This window comes from Atheta coriaria, unplaced genomic scaffold (genome assembly GCF_025399875.1).
Source record: "Atheta coriaria isolate IRGN ID8LTWV9N9 unplaced genomic scaffold, Caltech_Dcor_3.1 hic_scaffold_3_pilon, whole genome shotgun sequence".
In the NCBI taxonomy this organism is placed as follows: domain Eukaryota; kingdom Metazoa; phylum Arthropoda; class Insecta; order Coleoptera; family Staphylinidae; genus Dalotia; species Dalotia coriaria.
Window position 1 is genome coordinate 6582717 of NW_027045445.1, and position 21716 is coordinate 6604432.

Below are 21716 nucleotides of genomic sequence, written 5' to 3' on the forward strand. Positions count from 1 at the left end.
TTGTGTTTACATGTTATTTGACAGCATTACCGCGTCAATCTCTCAAACTAATTTATACATAGTGTCATTATTTTATTTTGAAAAGGTACGAATTTATTCCCAAGCTATGCCTTAATTAAATATTATATATTTGACTTTTACTGATATTTAATTGTAGATATTTGTACAAAAAAGCAAATTGGAAAATTATATTATACAACTTATCTGCAACACCCTGTAGTCATGTTCTAACCTACGCACGCAATATGATTCAATGTTCGGAAATTCGGAAAGAAATAAATAAATAAACTTTCCGCTTTCTTCCGTTCTATTCAGTTCGGAGCGCCATGTCAGGTGTGATTCCTAAACGTGGTGCATCTGGTCGGAAACAGTGGACAGTTCACGGTAAGCAATTGTTTTAATTAATTATTCCAAGGTGGGTTTATAAAGTTGCAATGTTAGTGCACCTACTCAATTACCTGCAGACACCTCTCGTGGTTCATTAAATGGCTTGCGCAATCAACTAGCCAACGACGGATGTCCTGAATCTCAAGTAGTCCTCGCAAAGCAACTCTTACGCGATGATCAAGGTACCAAGTGTAGTTAAGCAATTGTTTATTAATTGTATAATTTATGCAATCATGTTATATTTTAGAACGAGATGACAATCGCGCGAACGCTTGTTTGGGCGTTTACTGGCTCATCAAAGCATCAGAACAAGGCAATGTGGAAGCCACTGAGCTGTTGAAGCAGTGTCTTATTAGTGGAAAAGGAATCTCTGAGCAAAACTATTTAGATGTCAAATCATGCATCACCATGACCCAGGATGAGAAACTTGCACGGAAAGCTGCTCGCGAAATGTTCGCCAGCCTTTCCAACGGCGGCGAATACATCACATCCGAACAATTACAAAAGAAAATGCTGGAAATTGACAAGGATCAAGAAAATCGTCTGAGGCAGAGCGTGAGAAATGGCGACTGTGTCACAAATCAGCAGTACAATGGCGAGTTGATGAACCACATCACCGACGATGATTCCGATGAAGAAGTTGATTGGTCCCAGCGGTCGGAAAAGTCTGATGGTAGCGAAAAACTCACCGAAGATCACCTGGTGGAAGCGGCGGTGCATTATTCCCATGGGAGACTCCCATTGGTCAATCGGGTGTTATCACTCACATATCCGAATCTACATGCGTTGGACCACATTCCCTACGTGCACCGATCTATTCTACACCCTCTACTCTGGCTCAGCATCATCTACTATAAACTGATTCGGTTTCTTGGCGCTGCATCGCTCAATTTCCTCAACATTTTCAATTCGGACTTTCAAATTGTTTACTTGATGTTTATTTACACGCTGGTGAGCACGGAGAATATGCTCTTTTTGATTCCAATCATTATCTACTGCGGCACAATTATCGTAATGGTCGTGACCACTTTCAAGATGCTGCAAACCAAGCGGGAATTTTTTGATTTTCGTGTTTGGTCTGGCTTATTTCTGACGTATTCCGGAGGGTCTTTAAATGGCGAACAGGCAGAGTACCAGTATATTAAGAACAACATGAAGCCCTATGGTCACTATTTTCTCGCACTGCTCGCCAACTTTTTTGTTTATCCTATTATTGCGGAGGTAAACATTCCGCAGTCAGAGCTTACAATATTGGCATTTTGTGCGACCTTTATGACCCTCTTTGGATTCATGTACAAGCGACGCTCGAAAACCGTGCCGGATTTCTGGATTCTCTTGAGTTTCTGCGTTAATGTGTTGGCTAAGTATCCATATGAAGCGGATACTGTGGTCACACAGGGCTGGAGGTACCTGGATCTGAAAATACCCACACTTGCCAGTTACATAATTGGAAATGGCATTGAATTCTGCATAAATTTCAAATCCCTGCTGTATGCATGTATTCCATTGATATTCTGCAAAATCGCCTATCGGGAAAACTGGCGTGGAATATACAAGTATTTAATTCCGCACTGTGTGACGCTGAGCTGGTTTCAAGTGGTAGTGATTAGCTCACAGGGAGCGACTATGTATGGCTTAATCCGTGGAACATTGGCACTTGTCGGTGTCGTGATGTTCCTGCCGCTGATGGGTCTAACGACAATTCTATTGCCTGCAGCAGCGCTTAGTAAATGGCTCATGACCAATGATCATCTTTATACTGCGTGTCTCTTCCTTCTGTTTGTTGTTATGGGTGTCTCGATATGTTTCATCATCGCTCGCAGCAGATTCAGCAGTTATACCTCCCAAGCGCAGGTTGTTTTGGCTATCATCGCGCTTTACTTCTTTATTGATAACGCTATCCATGAGAATGCGTCGTATGCGATTGAGAAACAGCTGCAGAAGACGATCAGTTATGAAGGCTACCAGAAATTTTGCCATGAGCACGCCTGGACGCAAAGTAATCTTGCCACCGCGCAGATAAGATGCGCGAAGTTGGAAGGCGTGCAAGTCACGTGGGAGGGCTACGTGCATCAGGTGCGAATTAAGTCGAGACGTAATACGTACAAATACGTTATAGATAAACTCCCAGAGGGAATCAGACAGTATATGACCTGCTACTTTGGCGATGAAATCGTCCCGGATTGTGACGATAAATCTGAGGATTGCTTGCTCTTCTACGACATTGTGCAAGCAATGAACGGCGGCTGTCATTTGGATCGGCACGATGTATACGCGTTTGAGATCATTGTCAAGATGCATTCGGGCATATGGGGAAAGGGCGCAGACGTGCACCTGACCGCTGATGCTGTTGGGCTTAAGAAATTCGCGTTGAAACTGCGACAAGACGACCAAATATGGTTTAAGGGCTCTCTAGTGCGCTCCGGAGATCGTCGTGTGCATGTCAAAGTTATTGAACTAGGGTGTACCACGTGTCAGGACGATACCTTGCTGATTGCGAGGATACGCGATGACGAAACCGCAATGGACTACGATAAAATCCTGGCATGTATGGCGGCTGGATTGCGCACGGTGCTGAATTGTATTTTTTACCCTATTTTTGTGTTCAAGTAAAAGAAAGAGCCGAGAAATGATTGCAATGTAAATAAATGATTGAATAGTACGCCTGCGCCATTTTAAATACATGCACTTGTCGTTACTTTAATCGCACTAATTATTATGCATTGTTTTATGAATGACTCTCGATAATTATAAATGTTTGCTTTTAAGGATCGGTTTGCGAACGCGCGTTGCGTTCGCTTTCAAGGTTGGGAATTGGAGACCAGGTACGCCGCGGCGTATCAATTCCATTGCTTATGACTCAGTTGATTCATTTCGGTTTCAGTGCTTGCAGTGATCGGTCGTGCTTCGATCACGAAAGGCACGGAAAGAAAAACGCGACCAAGTTATACGCGAGTTTTCGCACTCAAGTTATAAGTGGACGTGAAACATTTGTGTTTGAAAATGGCTGCCAACGCATCTGCAGGTAATTTAAATTGCGCCTTGTCAGTTGAAATATTCACGTGTAGGATGATCGTACCTATCACTTATCTGACGACATGTAGACATGTAGGCTATTATTGTCCGATTTACATCGAAATGTATACGTACTTGTAATTATTTTACTTTCATTATTATCATCGATCGTAAGAATTGAATAATTAAACAATTACTCAATGCGGCAAAACACGAATGTTGGGTAGGTACACAAAAAGTGCTTTGTTCAATATTCATAGGTGATGTTAATCAATATGCCGTGTTGGTCTCGAATGCAAGGAAATCCTATGGAGCAAAGCCGGTGCTGAACGACTTTTGCATGAAAGTGCCACGTGGATGCATGTGCGTATTGCTACAGACATGTGTCCACTTTTTATTTAATATCCCCTTCGTCCCGTTTATAGTTATGGCTTGCTGGGAGCTTCCGGTTGTGGCAAAACCACCCTTCTCAGTTGCGTTGTTGGACGTAAGCAACTTGATTCGGGGGACGTTTTTACCCTGGGCGGTAAACCAGGTACCCCGGGTAGCGGTGTACCGGGTCCCAGTGTCGGGTACATGCCGCAGGAAATCGCTCTCGTCGCTGAATTTACGGTCCGTGATGCGGTTTATTACTTTGGACGCATCCTCAACATGGACGACTGGCTCATCGAGGAACGCTTTCAGAAGCTGAAGGTGCTGCTCGATTTGCCGCCGGACGATAGGTAGGTACTTGATATTATTATAGTATGTATTTGCACGCAAATGTAAAAGTGAATCCGTAACGCCGTCACGCTGCTTGCAGCTGAACGTGTGTAATCGTTACCTAAATACCGATCACACGACACCACGCAATATCAGTCCATTGGTCAAGGACACGCGTCTACAGATGAAAAACGAAAGATCACAATCACTTTCGTGCATTAATTGTGTCATGCTTATTAGTATAATTGCGCGCTTTGCACATCCGCAGGCAATTGAAAAACTGCAGCGGTGGGCAGCAGCGTCGCGTGTCCTTTGCGGCGGCGATGGTGCACAAGCCACAGCTGCTCATCTTGGACGAACCAACCGTCGGCTTGGATCCGGTCCTCCGCGACAGCATCTGGAATCATCTCGTAGAGATTGCCGAGAAGGAAAACACCGCGATTATTATTACTACGCACTACATCGAGGAAGCCCGTCAAGCACACAAAGTAGCTGCTCACCAGCATGTCGAAAACCAACTACATTTTGTGTTTCTATTTAGATTGGATTAATGCGAGAAGGACGTTTGCTCGCTGAAGAGTCACCGGAAAGATTACTGCAGTTGTTCAATACGGAAACATTGGAGGAGGTTTTTCTCATCTTGAGCAGACGCCAGGAGGAGGGGCGGTTGAACCAGGCGATTGAGACATTGGCCGACGAGCAAAATAACACCATCATATCGCGCGCCGAGTCCAATACAAGCGTTATGACTCTACCGATTGGTAACAATTCATCTACCGATGTAAAAATTGCATTTTCGATAATTTAGCAACAAAAAATTAATTTTCATTTTAATAGTTTCTCGCGCCAAAAAAACCTCTGAATAATACTAGCGCATTCAGTCTGAACAAACATCGCATGAAGTCCTTAATGACCAAGAATATTAAACAATTCCTGCGTAACTATGGTGGCATGTCCTTCACGTTTATATTCCCCATTCTGGAAATACTTGCGTTTCTGATGGCTGTCGGCAGTGATCCTAAGGACATTAAACTTGCAATTATTAATGACGAGGCCAGGATGCAGCAATGCAGCAATTATTCCATCGAAGGCACTGCGGTACCATATAGTTTCAGTAACTGCAATTTTACCAATCTGGCATGTCGATTTATAGACGAAATTGAGAATCCTATGTTTGAGTTTGTACGTACTTTCCCACCAGCAACCTGTTAATGTTTACTCTTATTTTAAATTCACGTTATTCCAGAAATACTACGATTCTCTAGAGACGGCTTTTGATGACATCAAACATGGCGAAATCGTTGGAGTGTTGTACATGGCCAGTAATTTCTCCGAAGCTTATTCTAATCGAGTAAACAATGGGCGGCAAGTGTCAGATGCGGATATCGACTTTGGCGAGATCAAAGTGTGGCTGGACATGTCTAGTAAGGATAAATTTAATTTTACAGGTGCCAGAAATGTAGGTAAATGCAATGATTACAGATCGACAAATTGGTGCTTCGGTCAAAGCACGCCTCTTTCGACTCTTCCAGGACTTTCAAGTATCAGCATTCAAAGATTGCCAATACAATGAATTATTGGGTAGAGTGCCACTACGCTTTACATTTGAGTTTGGCGTCGAGGACGAGGACTACACCAACTACATGATACCTGGTGTCCTTTTGACGTAAGCTTGATCTATCCAACCAAACACACTCCTAATAATGCATTTGTTTTCCTGCGCGTGTAGAGTAATGTTCTTCTTGGGGGCCACACTCACCTCTACGATTATCGTCACTGACCGCCAGGAAGGCGTTTGGGATCGTTCAATTGTCGCGGGGGTAACCTCGCTCGAGATCGTCGTCACACATTTCGCGACTCAATTTTGCCTCGTTGTGTTGCAAACGTGCGAGCTCATCGTACTGACGTTCGTCATTTATGACAAGGATTTCGAAGGAGACATGTGGCTTATCTTCTTGTTCACACTCTTCCAGGGTGTTGTCGGCATGGTGTTTGGATTCTGGATCTCAGTCGTTTCTGATAATCATACCGCGGCTAATATTGTCTGCACTGGCATGTTTTATCCGATGATTGTCTTGTGTGGGCTTGTTTGGCCGCTAGAGGCCCAGCCTGATGGGTTGCGCCATTTCTCGAAATGTTTACCCTTTACTCTACCTATTGTATCACTTCGTCAGGTGATTAAGAAGGGATACGGTATGGACGAGTGGCAAGTTCTAGATGGGTTGGGAATAACCGTTTTGTGGATTTTAATTTTGTCCGTGATAAGCGTCTTGGCTATCAAGGCAAGTCGTTAACAAATGTGTATTTATTGTTTCAAAACTCACACGTTTAATATAGTTTAACGGCGAAAGTTTTCCAGGCCGCTAATCATGTCTCATTATGTATCAAAATTACAGGCCACCGTCCTACACTTTGCCTTTTGCCTGTAATGACCAATTTCCCAATTCACTAATAATGCACAAATCACAGCCAATAAATGCCACTGCGACCCACACCACCTCTTAGTAACACTCGAAAATCTTAAACAATATGTCGTCTTCTGAGAGTCAATATGCCAAAAACCATTTTGGCCTAAACCGATGGATTTTAACATACGCCGGACTCTGGGTGCCCGATACCAAGTCCAAAATAGCAATTTTTTTCTTTCGCGTATACGCAGCGATTGTCTTTCTGTTCGTAAACGTTTGGTTCACGAGCACTGAGTTTATCAGCATTAAAGACACTAAACACGACTGGGAATTGTTGATAAAAAATATCAATTTTGCACTCACGCACATGATGGGTGCGTTTAAGTGCGTCTTCTGGTTTGTGCGAGGCAATAGGCTGGTTAATATTATCGTGCGCCTGCAAGATGAAAGATGGCATTACGAGGCTGTGGAGGATTTTAATCCGGGCGCCATTACACAGGATGCTAAGCGCACCGGAATCAAATATACGTTTGCATTCTTTATGCTTGCTCATATGACACTCTCCTCCTCATATTTTCCGGCCTTCTTTACAGCAGTTTTCCGGCCGCATTATGTTGAAGACGCGAATGGAAACTTGACATTCAGCCAGAGCTTGCCGTATTTGAGCTGGATTCCATTCGCGTATGATACACCTTTGTCGTATATCATCGCCATTTTGTATCAAGCGGGCCCGATGTGGTCGTATGCGTACAGTATTGTTGGAATGGACACTTTGTTTATGAATATTATGAATTACATTGCTGCCCACCTGCTCATCCTGAAGGGTGCATTCAGGACTATACGGCAGCGTTGTGTACGACGGGTTGCCGAGCGTGGCGGTGCGCTGGAGATACGCGAAGGACTTGCTAATTCTCCGGAGCTGGATGCAGAAATGCATCGTGAAATGAGAAAATGCGTGCAACACTTGCAAACTGTTATCAAGTAATACCATATGTGTGAGAGAATTGACATTTTCAAATTTATTTACCAAACGTGTTTACGGAATTTGCAGTAGTTGCGAGGAACTCGAATTCAACCACAAGTATCTCACGCTAGGACAAATATTGGCGACGCTGTTTATTCTATGTACTAGTTTGTTTCTCGTCTCCACCACACCGGTGGCGAGTAGCAAATTTGCGGCTGAGGGCGTGTACATGATTGCGATGGGGTTCCAGCTGGTGCTCTATTGCTGGTTTGGTAACAAAGTGACGGTGCGCGCCTCGGAGGTGCCCGATTCGTTGTGGCACAGCGAATGGCTGCAGGCAGCATATTCATTTAAGACTTCTATGCTGATAACAATGATTCGCATGAAGAAACCCCTCTATTTGACTGTGGGCAAGTTTGCGCCTCTCACACTGACTACGTTTGTGGCTGTAGGTTTTTAAACGAATTCATTTTTGCTCTTATTTGTTTTTTCTCGATTTCACAGATTATCAAAGCGTCTTATTCGTTTTTCGCCGTGTTGAAGAAAGTCAACGACTAAGTCATCGAACGGCTAAACGTATAGTATGAATTTAGGATATTCACTAACATGATTTAGTTGCAAATGAGTAAAGTAGAATAAATGAGTTACTTATCTTGTTGTATACCAAGTATATTTATGTGTGTTTCTTAGAGAGATAGGAAGTTTTAGGTACAATGCGACACCATAATCGCCACTTTGAACTAGGCTGCGCGTGCCGCGGCTAGATAAACGCAGTGCGCATGCGCACGCGACACACCAGTGGTTTTCGACAGTCGTGAACAACATCAACCAGTCGCACATCGTAGTTGTAGTCGCAGTCGCGGTTATTAGTAATGTCCGCTGTTGATGCTGGTGGCATTGGTGGTGTTGGTGCGCTCGCTTCCTTGCTTAGTTTCAGCGTGACTCTTGCGGCGCCGCCCGTCTACACCGTCTGGCTGGGAGCCGCTTCCGCAGGATGGTAGTCGTGTCGTAATCGTCGGGTGTGTGCCGATGCGGCGATGTCGGCGGCGATGTTGGCGTGTTGCCCGTGCTGCATGCGCTTTGCGTTCTCGCCCGAGGAGCTGGAGCAGCGGCACAAGAGCGCCGAGATCGACAAGATGATCGAGAAGGACAAGCAGACGTTCAAGCGGCAGGTGAAGCTGCTGCTGCTCGGCGCCGGCGAGTCGGGCAAGTCCACCTTTCTCAAGCAAATGCGCATCATTCACGGCGTGAGTTTCGAGCGCGACCTCGTCCGCGAGTACCAGCAGATCATCTACCAGAACGTGGTGCGCGGCATGCAGGTGCTGGTGGATGCGCGCGACAAGCTCGAGATTGCGTGGGGCGACAACGACAACGCCAAGATCGGCAACAAGATACTCGCCCTGCAGAGTAATCAGATTCACGACGTGAAGACGTTCGTCGAGTACCAGTCGCTGCTGGCGACGCTGTGGATGGACGCGGGCATTCGGCGCGCTTTTGAGCGCCGCCGTGAATTCCAACTGGTATTTAACCACATTTCATAACATTTTGTACTCTTGACCAACTGCTGGTTGCCTACTTTCAGAGCGACTCCGTAGAGTTCTTCCTCAATAATCTCGCCCGGATAGCCAAGGAAGACTATGTGCCCACTAACAAAGACATTCTGCACTGCCGCAAAGCCACCAAAGGCATCACCGAGTTCATAATACCCATCAACAATGTGCCTTTCCTGTTCGTCGATGTGGGCGGGCAGCGCTCGCAGCGACAAAAGTGGTTCAAGTGCTTCGACGAAGTCACCTCCATACTCTTTCTGGTGTCCTCTTCTGAATTCGATCAGGTGCTCCTCGAAGACCGCAAGACCAATCGCCTGGAAGAAAGCCGCGACATTTTCGACACCATCATCAACAACCGGATATTCACCAACGTGTCCATCATCCTCTTCCTCAACAAGTCCGACTTGCTGGAGAAGAAGGTAGGCAATCCCGAGACGGATATTCGCTGGTACTTTCCGCAGTTCAGCGGCAATTCGCATTCGATCAAGGAGGTGCAAGCGTTCATCCTCGCCATGTTCACCGGCGTCAAGCGCGAGGCGAAAAAACAGCTGTATTATCATTTTACGACCGCTGTGGACACGGAAAACATTAAGGTGGTCTTCAATTCGGTCAAGGACACGATACTGAATCGAAATTTGGAAATTCTAATGCTGCAATGATTGCTCAAAGTGGAATCATATTCTCAGAGAGTGTACTCGTGCATTTAACTTTGTTTACTTTGTTTACTTCCACACGTTCTTGGCATTTATATGAAATATTTTTTATTACGTTGTATATATTCGTAAGCGGGCGATGATTGCGCAGATAGGTTTTAATGTACATATATCGGCCGATATAGAAAACAGCGACTCTCTCGTGTGAACTCTGTGCTATTGTGCAAATTGAGAACACAAACAAACTTGGTTTATGATTAACATATGTATTAAGACTGACTTGATGTAATGACGTCCCCAGTTTGACGTTTTGGTAGACTCTACCAAAGAACGCGCGCAAAAACACGAAAAACACATGACAAACTGCCTTAGAAACACAGGCCGCCGAAACAGTGCCTTCTTCCCTACCGATACTCTGTGTAAATCAATGTACAGTCAACCGAGTAACCAACTACGAAAACTTTATTATTGTAATTTGTATTATAACATATTATACATGCATATAGTATATTTACGTATATATTTTATACAGACGTAATTTATGTACTCACATGGCGCCGATTGCGGAAAATGTGATTTATGAGGTTGTACGGATCATTGTAATAATCGATTAATAAACGAATCCGTAATGGTTATTAACGTAGGCAACCGAATGCACACATTATGTAAGATGGAGGACATTCTGGCGGTGTCGCATAACTCGCATTCTAAGCCAACTTTCTAAACTATATTCAATTAACATACGTATTTACAAATACAAAATATGTTCGATGCGTTCAATAGCCCGCGCAAGGAGTGCCGCGAATCGCATCCTGCACTTTGATGCGCATTATCCTGTAATTGACCTCGTCCGGCTGCAGGGACTTGTATAGAAAGAGGGACATTTTGTCTGATAACATGTAAACGTAGTCGTCGGCGAGCATAATATCATTGGTGAAGATTAGACGCTCTGGGTCCTTGGCAATGGTCCCTAAGCTGGAGGGGCTGAGTCCTCGTTGCGTGTTCCAGCAAGCCGCACCATCTTTATTCAGTTGTGTCAGGAATAAAATCTTGGTGCGCTCATCATATGCACTGGAGGTTGCCTGCGTGTTGTGGCCGCGATCGCCCTCGAGCTACAACGTGTAAACAAATTAATATGCGCGCTAAATGAGTATTCAAATTTGCGCCTGCCTTGAACATGTAGTAGTTGTGTGGATCAGTCGCCAATGTTTTGTTTTGCAGGACGCCTGTGGGCACCGAGAACTCCTTGGTGCTTGCCAGTGCATGGAAATACATCAAACGTTGACCATTTGCCTTTGGTTCAGAAAGCGCAAGACCAAACACGCCGTCTGTCCACTGGAAATTGACCCCGCCGACGGTGAGGTCACCCTTGAGCGGATCAAAGTGGAAGAAGTTGTGTGTCACGCGCCATGAGTCGTTCTCGGCCAACGAGTAGACAACCACGCCGTACCCGCCTAAATCCGGCACGTATGCGTACGCCTTGTCGCATCTGTCGGGCGTCACATCAACAACGACATTGGCAAAGAAAGAATCCTCCTTTAAGTCGGTGGCTTTAAACTCGTAGCGTCGGATGAGCTTGTCCGTATTAAGGTCGAAAATGACCAGCGCGGGTTTAGTGATCTGTCTTGGCTCGCCGAGAATGTCGGCCAGGCCGGTGTCCATCACCCAAAGGCGGTCGCAAACGTCGACGCGCGTACGAAATACAGAAACGACGGTGTTGTCGGGGACTTTCTCGGCGCCCGCCGGCGGTAATGTGTTCGCCGTCCAATCAGGATAAGGTACCAATGCCGCCGTTTTATTGGGTTTATCCGTGTCGAGAACGTTCAAGGACGCAGCAACTCCCGCCTTCCATCTTAAACGGCCGGCATTAACAAGGACACTTCACAGGATAAAGCAGGACTTACCTGGGAACCGTCACAAACAACTTATTCTTCCATTTCTGAATTCCCAAAGGCAGATTGTTTTCCGGAATGTAGGCGCCCGATTGGAGCGCATCTTGCTTGGTTTTCTCGTCGGGCCAGGCGAATTCCATCTGCTTCCACCCGTAGACCTCCTCGAGTTCAGCTTGGGCCCAGGCAAGCCCGAGCGTTAGCGCCACGATCAACAACGTATTCATCTCGAGCGGATGGTCGACGGTTGACTACTCGACTAGTCCTCCAACACCGCGAAGCCGTGATTATAAACGTGAAAACACGGGTGTCCGAAGAGCGACTCCCACCAACCAGCCAGCCCAATGCTTGCTTTGTTTGCACCTAATGGCTGCACATTAGAAATCCCCAGATAAACGATCGATAATGATCGTTATTAGTCAGTAATAAACGGGTTACCAGAATACTTAAACTTAAACTTAAACTTAAGCGTTTCGAAAAGTTGTAAAACGCGCGAATCGATACATTTTACAACCCTGATGCTGTTTATTATGTCGACCTGCTTCATTAAGCATTCTTGTAATTGGTGTATGTTTGGCTTTGACCCCTATAGAGTCTTTTGTTTAAATAATCGCACGCGCTCGAAAGCACTGAATCGAGGTGGAAATTAATCTTGAATCTAATGCAATAATTCCACTCACATCTTCGAGGTTGCGCACGCTGTGAAGCGGGTGATGCACCTGCACGACGAATTACGTACAATGGTCATTACATAATCGAAGCAAAATGTTTATTGAAAATAAGCCAGCGAGTTGCGAGGCGCAACACAGTTACATACCTACTCTCACTTCGTGCGATCGTGCGCGACATGACCTTGATCGTGCCAACCATAGCAAATATGCACGTTCTTGAAATGATCACAAAGGAAATAATGCCAGCAGAAAACAAAGATTTCGTCTGGTTGAATGTGATACATCCGACGTATTTTGGCTTTTCATTGCGTAATTCGGATGTGAAAGGAGGACGAATAGATATAGTCATCCATTTTGGTCGTTTTGTGCGTTGCGTTGAAAAAATGCACATAAACTGGTCGTTACCCTCGACCCTTCTCGAGCGGTTTCGGGCCACAGCCAGCTAGCAGCGAGCAGGCAGCAGCCTGCAGCGTCGATGAGTTCATGGACATTCCGTGCCTCCTCTCGTCCCTCTTGTGCGACGTTCGACGTGTCGGCCGCCGCACGCCCAATGTGCCACCGGTGTGTAAGTGCCAAATAACGTTCCCTGCATCTACAGCCAGTGGCAAAAGTCGCAATATACCCACACCCACACCCTATTGCATACCGTTCAGGCTTACCCACCCACGCCTACCCAGCGCTGCCTTGTGCGATCCTGTTCCACCCCCATGATTGTTTGCCTTGCCACTGGCCCAACGTGGCGAGCAGGACGATTTTCGCTCACGTGCGGTATTATCGGCTGGCGCAGTTCGCACACACGTGGAGAGAGCGAACGAACGAGTGCACGCGGCACGCGGCGTCGTTCCCGGTTCTGCCTCTCCTGCCTCTTTGCCTCTCGACGACCACCCGGTCAATAATACTGCGCATTGCATGCGAAACTTAATTTCACGCTTATAACGAGCAAGACGTCGGCGCGCGACGCATCGTCCCGCGCGCTTCTTCTTTTACTTCTTCTTTTTCTTCCTGCACGCACTCCTGCTGCAGCTAAACCAGAAAAACTCACACTTATCGCGTTGCGCCACACGAATGAACGAACGCCGCTTTCGCCCTGTGCGACTTGCGCGACCGCCGAGTCGATAAGGGGGTGCAAGTCCCGCAACAGCACATCGCATGTAAGTCCAACGCACTTTTGTTTGCTGTTGCATTTTAATGTGCTTATTAGATTTTTTAGAATAATGTCGCAGGATAATAAATCTGCGATCAAAGTGAAGAAGAAACGACGCTGCTTGTCGATCAGCGAAAAAATCGACGTCATTCATGAACTGCTGCGCGGTGAGAAAAACAAAGCAGTGTGCCAAAAATACAATCTCAAGTCTTCCACCGTTTCGACGTTGTGGAAAAATCGCGGGAATATCATCGCCGCGCTCACCGATACGCACACCTCGACGAAGAAGTTGCGCAAATGTGAGCTGGCCGACTTGGATCAGGCGCTCTACGACTGGTTCACGACGCAGAGCACTGCTGGTGTGCCCATCAATGGACCCACGTTGAAGTTGCATGCGGAGAAGATCGCCAAATGTCTCGGCCATGACAATTTCACCTGCAATAATGGCTGGCTGGGGCGCTTCAAGTTTCGTCACAATATCGCCTATGCCAGCGTGCGTGGCGTCACCGTAGAGCGTGCGGAGCGCGCGGATCAAGTTGATGCACTCCGGACGCTGCGTTTCAGTGACGCATTTGATATGTCGCGGAAAAACGAGGACGATGAGGATGAGGATGATGAAGAGGATGATGATGACGAAGAAGATGCTGAAGAGGACGAGTGGATGCCACTGGATCTCAGTCCCACGGGGCGCTACTATCAGAAGTACAGCGGCAATGCGTGACTACGTCTGCTTCTGTGCAATCGAAATGCTTGTTTTCTAACTATGCGTAATTACATAACTATACTATGTACAAATGTCAAATTAATTAAATAATATACTATGTATTGCTTATAAGGAATCTGGCCAGGATAATCGAAGTGCGTACCGTTATATAGGCAACATGTTGTACACGTAATTTACGCGAACTTGCACGACCAGTGACGATTTTTGAATTGACAGTGATGGCATGGCCGGCTTTCTGTGACACTTCTGTTTTTTTCTGTTCGCAAGATTGGACCGTTATTTTTCACTCGTTTGGTTTCTTTTCTCGTGATATAAGTTAAGACTTGACAAGTAATTAAATTTAATAAGGGCCTTGAAATACCTCCTCGGAACTTCAGAAAGCCACTGAGGTGAGAAAGAAACAGGCAATTTCTTACTTAACCTGCTAAAGAGAGTTGCTAGATTAAACACGATGAGTGATAACGAAGTACCCTGTGATATTTTAATCAATCTAAACGCCTCGGACGAGTTCCGCATTCCTGAAGCTCCAAAAGCTAAACCAACTCCACCTGCTGCTGAATTTGATGGGTGTCATAGGTCAGCTCTTCTGCAAGGAAGACCATTGCTATTTGATGATGGAAGAGAGTCTCTGGGAATCTTACCACAATTTAAATTGCTACTGGGCAACAAAACGAGCCATCAATTTGAGTATAATACTTCTGATGTATGTAACTAGTTTCACTTGTGTCACATAACTATATTAATTAATCATTGCTTTTTAGCCATTCAATACAAGCTCAAGTAGTTTCTTTGATCCATTCATCAATAGTGGAAGGCCATCTTTATTGTATGATGGAAGGGAATCATTGGGCATACTTCCTCAATGTAAAAATATTTTACTACCACATGTAGAATCACAAGCTGAACTTGAGGTATATACAATTACATAGATAAAGTTATTTATATAATTTTAAAACATATTTTAGTGTTGGTTGAAGAGTCCCACACAACCCAAAATTAAAGCAGAAAATCTTTTACAAAAGTTTCAAAAGGATTGTGAAGCAATAGAAAATGGAGATTTCCAACCTGATTTGGCAGATATAACTGATGAGGAGGTGAAGCAAGTTACGTAATTTTATTTGATTCCAATTTTAAGTGCGTTTTTTTCTTTCTTTTAGAATTACTCTGTGTATGTGGAGGCAAATTTTCTAGCATCCAAATTAGCAGACAATTCAATTCTGGATATCTGTGAGCATTATATTGTTATTTGAGTGAAAAATTTGTTCAATTTATTTTATCAACAGCTCAAGAAGGAGGTTCTATTCTGGATAGAACACCTCAACCCGACTTTGTCGAGGACGGCGACTCTCTGAACCAATCCGACAAGAAAGTGGACACCGAAAGTGTTTACAAACAAGTCGACCTTATGTTGCCTCCAGCCGCAGTTGATAATTCAGGAAATCCAGACCACGATTTACCGGCTATCATATCGGATACGGCTCGTCAAATTAATAATCGCTCCGATCTACTGGAACATTTATCCTTCCTTGCTAGACAGTTGGAGGATAATCCACGACTGAGTGAAATCATGCAGAACGCCATCAAGCAAATATCGGATTTGAATGAATCGCAAGATGCGCTGCAGCAGCCGTTAAGCAGTGTAGACGAGGAGGACTCTGGTCATTCATCTACTGAAAACGAGAAGGAGTTGCGTGCCTGCCATGTTGCTCTTGATTTAAGTATAAACGCACACAGTTCAGAGAGCGCACATGCATTGGATTTGTCTTTTTCGAAAGGGGATGTGCCGAAACGTCTCTCAATTACATTCTCGCATAAGGACGATGCGGGCCTCCCCGATAAACAACCGTCCAACAAGCTGAAACAACAGACCATGCATATGCGACAGTTGTGGGGCAAAGTCAACACGACAGCAGCTGCGGTATCTAGCGATGGGAGTACCGTGAATAACGAATCGAAGGCTTCTTCCACGGGATCTATGCGCGTAAAACTCAAGCCAAAAAAATCGGAGCCGCAGGATCTAAAGCGAGGACCTTTGAAGGCAGTGGTGCCGCTTACCTCACTGAACACGTCCTTAACAATGGACTGCGTTGCTTCCAACCGTACGTTGCCTACGCGACGCACCCCCAGGGCCAATTTCACTCCAATGGCTCGTTCGACTCCAGAAGAGCTCGGCGGATTAGCGGATAGACGAAAACAACCACAGCCAGGCACACCGGCAGGTCGTCCTGGCAAAAGCATACGTGTGTCGGCGCGAGAAAAGTACGGTACCCCGCCAACCAGGTGCGAAAAGACACTGACGCGGGGGAAATCATCTACCAATTTGACTCCGCATGCAGCCGAAGCCAGTACGAAGCCAGTGTTGAGGCGGTGCTTTAGTTTGGGTGGTAAGGAAAATTTAAGCACTCAGCAAAATCATAAGTCTTCCCCGGGCGGACGCACCAATGTAGTATCATTTAGCAAACTTCCACAAAAGGTAATGGGCATTAAGAAACTCTAATACACACCCTGGTCACGCTAAAATTAAGTAAATGGCTGGTCCGATTTGCGACACCACCTGCGACTGGACTGCGACAACGCCTCCTTTCGAAACTTTGACCAATCAAATTATGTCCACGTTAAATAAACTAACTTTGTATACTTTTATTAATTAATTTACTTAGCACTGCGTTCTGCTAGTTTTCATAGGGATCATGGGCACAAGAATACGATACATTTTCTACGAATACACGCAGTGTATTATACATAACCGTAGCCGGCAACAGCAGCCGGAATATACCCTTCCTCGCCTTCGGTGCGCCTCACCCAGAACCAGCCACGCAGGTGGGTACTCAACAGGGTCACGACATCCCCTTTTCTTACGCTCAATGTGTTGCTGCCTTTCTCCGCATAATCCTCGTCGACCACGAGCAAAGTGTGCCGGCACACCTCACCGTTATTTGTGGAAGCGGCGCGAAGATACAGTTGATCTACATTGTTCTCCCCCCATGCGGTGCTGGTGGTGATCGTGGCCCCCTTGGTACCGCCGACCCGTCTTCGTCGTCTGAGATGTACACCAGTTTTACGCCGCCTGCCCTCGCTACACGTGCTGACTTTGTCCGCATCGGTCAGGTTACCGGAGGGCCGCGGGAAGACATCTGTCAATGTGGCCCAGCAGGGTGACAGGGCGTCGTCTGCTGAGGGAACGATGCCCAACGGAATGCAGGCTATGTATGCGATGTATCCTTCCTCACCGTGCGGTGTCTGCGCGTACAGCCAATGTTGATTGCGGAAGACTGCGTTTAGGACCATGCCTAGGGGCAGGGCGATCTCGACTTGATAACCACCGACGCGTGTCTGGTAAAGCACGGTGGGCACGGACAACACCACCGGTATGTTTGCGGGCCTCTCCAGTGACGCCTACAGGGATGAAATTCGAATCAAATTCTAATCAACACTTGGTTGATAGTGTAACAAACCTTGGTCAAAAATTGATTAATATCCTCCACATCGTATCCGAGGGTATCGAATTTTTCCGAGCTTGTATTGAGGGCGATAAGGCCGAAACTGTGGCTGGATCTTTTACCGGGACGGGCGTGCGGCTTACAATCATCCACAGTATCCAGGAAAGAAGTGGAAATTGTGCGCTTAGTAGGCCTAAGGTTGTCGTCACAATCGACAGGCGTTGGGCTTGGATACGAAGTGGATTTTCTGCGTGACTTGAATTGAAATTTAATTGGTTGCTCGGGATTGGGGTGCATCTTCGGCTGACCGCGCAGTATCCAAACGAGGGGGGCATTCGGTTGGGACGATAGTTTCTGGCCCATTTCTGCAAGTTGCACTAGAAAACTCTAACTAAACTCTAATTGCCATGCAGCGATAACTTAACTGTACATGAATTGCAAGTAATTACTACTGGTTGAAGATTTGCATACGTTTATCGAATGGTAACGACAAACGGTTCTCTTCATTCATATTCAGCGCATAACTTGCAATTTTTAAAAGTTATTGGAATTCATCATTACCTGCATTGAATCTATCAATGGACGTTGTTTGCACAAATGTGATTATCGGTGATGCACCAATATTGTACACTTGAAACGGACACGCGAGCGTTGCCGGTGACCGAACGCGCGGACGTCTTGCGTGAGTTGTGTTCGCGCGCGAACTAAACTGCTTTCTCGCAGGCGCACAATTTTCCCATCGAACAGATGCTGTCCGATTGAAGAATTCATGAACAACGGTCAACACACGCCCCTCGCCGCTCGCACGCCGCACAGTCCTATCTATCGATCAATCATCAATTATATCTTATAAGTAGCAACCCCCCAATCAGGGCGAATTAATCATCAAGTTTGAATTCGCCAAGTTTATTAGACCTGAGAAATTGTGCTATAATTTGAAGCAGCTTTATGCAGGGCGTCGTGGGTGGATTGGTTCCCACAGAGACTTGTACTCGTATTGAGTCATACGCGTGCTTGTAAAGATTGCGTGCCGATACATTTCACAGCTTTTTCGTCTCTTTTAAGTACTCTTAACTTTTTTGGAGCCTCACGCACGATACGATTTTCCATTCTCTCACTCACACACGAATGAGAAGAAGAATTGTCCAGCGTAAGGCGATAAGCATCGTCCCGCACGATGAGTAATAATTACGATCGGGTTGGACGTGAGACGTGGGCGTCGATGCGTGCGGAGGGGGCGGTGCTCCTCGCCCGGGTCGTCACGTTTCCCTGCGACCTTCAACCTCTCGCCATGTGCTGAGAAAAACATTGCTACGAAACAAATTGCTCGAATATCTTGCAGGCACGATTATAATCTCACATCAAATTCATATGTACAAAAGTAATTAAATGAAACAAACTTCGCAGCTATATCAATTGCGGAAAGAGCGCAGAGACCGTCGAATCGAAGAAGTCGTCATGGAAACTGCTGGGTGACCCCAGCGATTCGTACCCGCCGTCGGAAGCGCTTGAGGAAATGTCCGGCGCGCTTAGCAATGTGGTATCGACGACCGTTGTGCTGTCGGGGAGTAGTTGCTCCTGCAATTGTGCGACACTCTGGCTCAGGTCCTGCTCGCCGTCCACTATGATGGTGATGCAATTCTCGGCCTCATCGTAGAATCCGCAGAGTGAAGCCGCAGGTTGAGGAGAAGGGGCAATCCGCCGCTTCGGCTTGATTGTTTTCACTTTTTTCGTACAGCCCCGCACCGCTGGTTTGCAACTATAATCGTGGTGCAAGAGTGGAAATGGTGAGGCGATGGCGCTTACGCTCTTGCCATTTCCAGGGGGTTCCAGTTGTTCTGATGGCGGCCCCACCACTTGTCCAGGATCACCGGATTCACGAGTTGTGTCCTAAACAAATGCAAATGCGGCGAATATTAGTGCGTTTCGATTCGAGTGCGCTGCCAGCAATGCTCGACCAACATGAGCATTGGTCATGTGTTTGACAAACACGCGACATACAAATGCGCACCTCAAACGTTTCATGATGACAAACTCAAATTGGTGCCAGCTAGAAACCCAGCAAACTCTTTTTAGTCATTTGCTACAGATAGAAGTGACACTTACTTGAGATTTAACATCTTCACCCACTGCATCAAAGTTGTTGGTGATGTCAGCAAGGAGGCTTGCTGTGAGCTCATCCAAGCTGCCAATATCGACATCTTTGTTGAGCTCGTCGAGGAGGTCTTGCAGAGAAGGCATGCCAGAAGTATCTTCAATGCTATGAGGCTGCTGCTGCTCCAACTCATCAAAGCCGCCGCCGAGTGAGGGGCCACTCCTTGCTGCTGAAGGAGAAATTCGGATGCTGCAGATCCGCTCAGGTGGCCGTCACATTCGACGCGTCGGTTTTGATGATGGTGGCTGCAACTGTCGCAATTCGGGCAGGTCGATTGACGCAGTGATTGCCGCAACTCCATGTTCTCATTTCTCAAAGTCTCATTTAACTTTTTCAGGTTTTCGCATTCAGCCAGCACACGCTTATTTTGGGCCATTAGTTTATCAAAACTTTCCTCCAGAAGATCCATTTTGGCCTTCTTTCTGTCCCTCGATGTTTGCGCTGCAACACGATTTTTCAGCTTCCTAACGGTGATAAATCAATCAGTAACAATATTCGCAACGTATTGTAAACTCACTTACTTCCGTTGTATCTTTTCCTCCCATGTAAGATGATCCAAGCGCCTCTTTCGAGGCTTTACAAGAGAGTCCATATACGCGTCTTCCGTGTTTTCTTCCAAGACGATAAAATGTCGATGCTCGTTTTCACTTATATGCCGTAGTATGTTAGAATCGGAATTCATTGCGATCTGATTAATTAATCTTACAGTTCAATGCACATGATGCCAGCCAGCACTACTGCAACAGGTCGACTGTGCCTTCGGTCTAAATTTCGAACGAGCACAATATTAATTCTTCATCTGTTGGTGCTTGGCGTAAGACGTCCGACGATCTGACGCAATACGGGAGTACTATGACTGCAGAACATTGGCTAAGTACGGCTGACGGTACTTGCTGACTAATGTATTATGGAGCGCCACGCAATTGTTTTGTTTGCATTGATTGGCGTATTGAATAGTCGAGTGAACGCGCCCTACATCTGGCCATTACTTCTGGAAAGAGCATAGAATTGAAGTATGCACTGAGTACTAATACATTTTTACTTCCATTTATTTTCATATTATGAATTATAATTTTTGAATTTAAATAATAAGATTACGTGTAAACATAAGTACGTATTTTGAAATGTAAAGGAATTCAAACTGATTTGTCATTTTGAATCTATAATTCAAGTTAGAGGGCGCCACTGTCATTCACAACTTACCATCTTCCGTTTTGATGTTTGACACCTCTCGCTCTTCTTTCGTACTGCCTTAGTTACGCACGTTGTGCATCTGTGAAAATTTCATGAAAATCTTTAATCATCGGTCAAAACAAAATTCATACCTAAATATAATTTTGTGCGATAATTTAATAGCAATGTTTTTGTTTCCTGTTGATGGGTCACCCAGCAGTTTCCATGACGACTTTCTGATCTGACGGTCTCTGCGCTCTTTCCGCAAATTGATATAGCCAAGTGTAGTTTGTTTCATTTTAATTACTTTTGTACATATGTATTTGATGAGATTTGCACGTGATACTTGAGCAATATGCTTTCGTAGTAATAGTTTTTCATTGTATAGAGTTGAAGGTCGTAGGAAACGTAGTAGAATTGAATATTCTACGGACTAATATCTATAACATACACAGTTAAAGTGGAAATCTGAAAAATAAAATTTTTACTTAAGAAAAAATCACAAGGGGTGCTTGATACTTTTTTTCGACTACTTTTGAAACGCATTCTTAAACTAAAAGCCTAGAGCAACCAACTAACGCTGATTATAGAGAATTGGAAAACTTTAAAACAGATAAAAATTTAAAATATATATATTTCCTAGAGTAAAGGGTCGAAAAAAAGGCGTGACTAAAAGTGCTAAAAAGTGACCTTTTTAATTTTTTGCCCATTTCATTCAATCTGCAATACCCTAAACTAACAGAGTATACGAAAACCGCAGAATATTCTACTTGATCAATATCTATAACATACATTCGTTAAAGCGGAAATCTAAATAAATTTTTTATAGTTTTAGAGACTC

General features: G+C 45.3%; 9 protein-coding genes across 14 annotated transcripts; 6 read left to right on the plus strand and 3 right to left on the minus strand.

Moving 5' to 3' along the window:
• The first annotated feature begins 241 nt into the window (after positions 1 to 241).
• On the plus strand, positions 242 to 3049 carry wfs1 (wolframin ER transmembrane glycoprotein wfs1). Its single transcript, XM_065317221.1, has 3 exons — positions 242 to 384; positions 465 to 569; positions 635 to 3049. The coding sequence occupies exons 1-3, from the start codon at positions 327 to 329 to the stop codon at positions 2998 to 3000; spliced, it is 2529 nt and encodes an 842-aa protein (XP_065173293.1). The 5' UTR covers positions 242 to 326; the 3' UTR covers positions 3001 to 3049.
• Positions 3050 to 3251: 202 nt separating this feature from the next.
• LOC135803568 (ABC transporter G family member 20-like) lies at positions 3252 to 6471 on the plus strand. The gene is made up of 9 exons (XM_065317222.1): positions 3252 to 3412; positions 3663 to 3765; positions 3828 to 4124; positions 4373 to 4592; positions 4646 to 4885; positions 4942 to 5286; positions 5351 to 5528; positions 5587 to 5770; positions 5834 to 6471. Exons 1-9 carry the CDS (start codon positions 3391 to 3393, stop codon positions 6396 to 6398), a joined length of 2154 nt encoding a protein of 717 aa, XP_065173294.1. The 5' UTR covers positions 3252 to 3390; the 3' UTR covers positions 6399 to 6471.
• A 137-nt stretch (positions 6472 to 6608) lies between these two features.
• On the plus strand, positions 6609 to 8137 carry LOC135803574 (odorant receptor Or2-like). The gene is made up of 3 exons (XM_065317231.1): positions 6609 to 7493; positions 7564 to 7924; positions 7981 to 8137. The coding sequence occupies exons 1-3, from the start codon at positions 6634 to 6636 to the stop codon at positions 8032 to 8034; spliced, it is 1275 nt and encodes a 424-aa protein (XP_065173303.1). The 5' UTR covers positions 6609 to 6633; the 3' UTR covers positions 8035 to 8137.
• Positions 8138 to 8275: 138 nt separating this feature from the next.
• On the plus strand, positions 8276 to 10327 carry cta (Guanine nucleotide-binding protein subunit alpha cta). Its single transcript, XM_065317237.1, has 2 exons — positions 8276 to 8996; positions 9059 to 10327. The coding sequence occupies exons 1-2, from the start codon at positions 8514 to 8516 to the stop codon at positions 9683 to 9685; spliced, it is 1110 nt and encodes a 369-aa protein (XP_065173309.1). The 5' UTR covers positions 8276 to 8513; the 3' UTR covers positions 9686 to 10327.
• A 57-nt stretch (positions 10328 to 10384) lies between these two features.
• On the minus strand, positions 10385 to 11907 carry yellow-c (L-dopachrome tautomerase yellow-c). Its single transcript, XM_065317232.1, has 3 exons — positions 11584 to 11907; positions 10850 to 11531; positions 10385 to 10791 (listed from the first exon to the last, which is right to left on the minus strand). Exons 1-3 carry the CDS (start codon positions 11793 to 11795, stop codon positions 10456 to 10458), a joined length of 1230 nt encoding a protein of 409 aa, XP_065173304.1. The 5' UTR covers positions 11796 to 11907; the 3' UTR covers positions 10385 to 10455.
• A 781-nt stretch (positions 11908 to 12688) lies between these two features.
• Positions 12689 to 14222, plus strand: LOC135803591 (tigger transposable element-derived protein 4-like). 2 transcript variants are annotated; one of them, XM_065317253.1, is made up of 2 exons: positions 12689 to 13390; positions 13450 to 14222. In XM_065317253.1, the coding sequence occupies exon 2, from the start codon at positions 13454 to 13456 to the stop codon at positions 14102 to 14104; it is 651 nt and encodes a 216-aa protein (XP_065173325.1). In that variant the 5' UTR covers positions 12689 to 13390; positions 13450 to 13453; the 3' UTR covers positions 14105 to 14222. The 2 variants fall into 2 exon arrangements, with proteins under 2 accessions (XP_065173325.1, XP_065173324.1); XM_065317252.1 differs by having other exon boundaries at positions 12698 to 13390; positions 13441 to 14222.
• A 127-nt stretch (positions 14223 to 14349) lies between these two features.
• LOC135803571 (uncharacterized) lies at positions 14350 to 16750 on the plus strand. The gene is made up of 6 exons (XM_065317227.1): positions 14350 to 14496; positions 14549 to 14810; positions 14869 to 15018; positions 15073 to 15201; positions 15265 to 15334; positions 15391 to 16750. The coding sequence occupies exons 2-6, from the start codon at positions 14559 to 14561 to the stop codon at positions 16602 to 16604; spliced, it is 1815 nt and encodes a 604-aa protein (XP_065173299.1). The 5' UTR covers positions 14350 to 14496; positions 14549 to 14558; the 3' UTR covers positions 16605 to 16750.
• On the minus strand, positions 16733 to 18730 carry LOC135803579 (uncharacterized). Of its 3 annotated transcripts, none has more exons than XM_065317240.1 (3): positions 18109 to 18730; positions 17563 to 17912; positions 16733 to 17503 (listed from the first exon to the last, which is right to left on the minus strand). In XM_065317240.1, the coding sequence occupies exons 2-3, from the start codon at positions 17908 to 17910 to the stop codon at positions 16844 to 16846; spliced, it is 1008 nt and encodes a 335-aa protein (XP_065173312.1). In that variant the 5' UTR covers positions 17911 to 17912; positions 18109 to 18730; the 3' UTR covers positions 16733 to 16843. The 3 variants fall into 3 exon arrangements, with proteins under 3 accessions (XP_065173312.1, XP_065173311.1, XP_065173310.1); XM_065317239.1 differs by having other exon boundaries at positions 17563 to 17924; XM_065317238.1 differs by having other exon boundaries at positions 17563 to 17934.
• Positions 18731 to 18879: 149 nt separating this feature from the next.
• Positions 18880 to 20569, minus strand: Xbp1 (X box binding protein 1). Of its 3 annotated transcripts, XM_065317248.1 has the most exons (5): positions 20409 to 20569; positions 20224 to 20349; positions 19654 to 20166; positions 19559 to 19597; positions 18880 to 19437 (listed from the first exon to the last, which is right to left on the minus strand). In XM_065317248.1, exons 1-5 carry the CDS (start codon positions 20420 to 20422, stop codon positions 19350 to 19352), a joined length of 780 nt encoding a protein of 259 aa, XP_065173320.1. In that variant the 5' UTR covers positions 20423 to 20569; the 3' UTR covers positions 18880 to 19349. The 3 variants fall into 3 exon arrangements, with proteins under 3 accessions (XP_065173320.1, XP_065173319.1, XP_065173321.1); XM_065317247.1 differs by having other exon boundaries at positions 20224 to 20569; XM_065317249.1 differs by lacking the exon at positions 19559 to 19597 and having other exon boundaries at positions 20224 to 20569.
• Positions 20570 to 21716: the final 1147 nt, after the last annotated feature.

Excerpts from the sequence above, each read along its gene's own strand:
- wfs1 (XM_065317221.1), top strand. The coding sequence starts at position 327 with ATGTCAGGTGTGATTCCTAAACGTGGTGCATCTGGTCGGAAACAGTGG. Across the intron at positions 385-464 it reads GAAACAGTGGACAGTTCACG|ACACCTCTCGTGGTTCATTA; the intron begins GTAAGCAATTGT and ends AATTACCTGCAG. Across the intron at positions 570-634 it reads ACTCTTACGCGATGATCAAG|AACGAGATGACAATCGCGCG; the intron begins GTACCAAGTGTA and ends GTTATATTTTAG.
- LOC135803568 (XM_065317222.1), top strand. The coding sequence starts at position 3,391 with ATGGCTGCCAACGCATCTGCAG. Across the intron at positions 4,125-4,372 it reads GATTTGCCGCCGGACGATAG|GCAATTGAAAAACTGCAGCG; the intron begins GTAGGTACTTGA and ends GCACATCCGCAG. Across the intron at positions 5,287-5,350 it reads AGAATCCTATGTTTGAGTTT|AAATACTACGATTCTCTAGA; the intron begins GTACGTACTTTC and ends ACGTTATTCCAG.
- LOC135803574 (XM_065317231.1), top strand. The coding sequence starts at position 6,634 with ATGTCGTCTTCTGAGAGTCAATATGCCAAAAACCATTTTGGCCTAAAC. Across the intron at positions 7,494-7,563 it reads CACTTGCAAACTGTTATCAA|TAGTTGCGAGGAACTCGAAT; the intron begins GTAATACCATAT and ends CGGAATTTGCAG. Across the intron at positions 7,925-7,980 it reads CACTGACTACGTTTGTGGCT|ATTATCAAAGCGTCTTATTC; the intron begins GTAGGTTTTTAA and ends TCGATTTCACAG.
- cta (XM_065317237.1), top strand. The coding sequence starts at position 8,514 with ATGTCGGCGGCGATGTTGGCGTGTTGCCCGTGCTGCATGCGCTTTGCG. Across the intron at positions 8,997-9,058 it reads GCCGCCGTGAATTCCAACTG|AGCGACTCCGTAGAGTTCTT; the intron begins GTATTTAACCAC and ends GCCTACTTTCAG.
- yellow-c (XM_065317232.1), bottom strand. The coding sequence starts at position 11,795 with ATGAATACGTTGTTGATCGTGGCGCTAACGCTCGGGCTTGCCTGGGCC. Across the intron at positions 11,532-11,583 it reads TTGTTTGTGACGGTTCCCAG|ATGGAAGGCGGGAGTTGCTG; the intron begins GTAAGTCCTGCT and ends CGGCCGTTTAAG. Across the intron at positions 10,792-10,849 it reads ACAACTACTACATGTTCAAG|CTCGAGGGCGATCGCGGCCA; the intron begins GCAGGCGCAAAT and ends TACACGTTGTAG.
- LOC135803591 (XM_065317253.1), top strand. The coding sequence starts at position 13,454 with ATGTCGCAGGATAATAAATCTGCGATCAAAGTGAAGAAGAAACGACGC.
- LOC135803571 (XM_065317227.1), top strand. The coding sequence starts at position 14,559 with ATGAGTGATAACGAAGTACCCTGTGATATTTTAATCAATCTAAACGCC. Across the intron at positions 14,811-14,868 it reads TTGAGTATAATACTTCTGAT|CCATTCAATACAAGCTCAAG; the intron begins GTATGTAACTAG and ends ATTGCTTTTTAG. Across the intron at positions 15,019-15,072 it reads AATCACAAGCTGAACTTGAG|TGTTGGTTGAAGAGTCCCAC; the intron begins GTATATACAATT and ends AACATATTTTAG.
- LOC135803579 (XM_065317238.1), bottom strand. Across the intron at positions 17,504-17,562 it reads TTAATCAATTTTTGACCAAG|GCGTCACTGGAGAGGCCCGC; the intron begins GTTTGTTACACT and ends TCATCCCTGTAG.
- Xbp1 (XM_065317247.1), bottom strand. The coding sequence starts at position 20,384 with ATGAATTCCGATTCTAACATACTACGGCATATAAGTGAAAACGAGCAT. Across the intron at positions 20,167-20,223 it reads GAGGAAAAGATACAACGGAA|GAAGCTGAAAAATCGTGTTG; the intron begins GTAAGTGAGTTT and ends TATCACCGTTAG. Across the intron at positions 19,598-19,653 it reads GTGAAGATGTTAAATCTCAA|CTGGCACCAATTTGAGTTTG; the intron begins GTAAGTGTCACT and ends CTGGGTTTCTAG.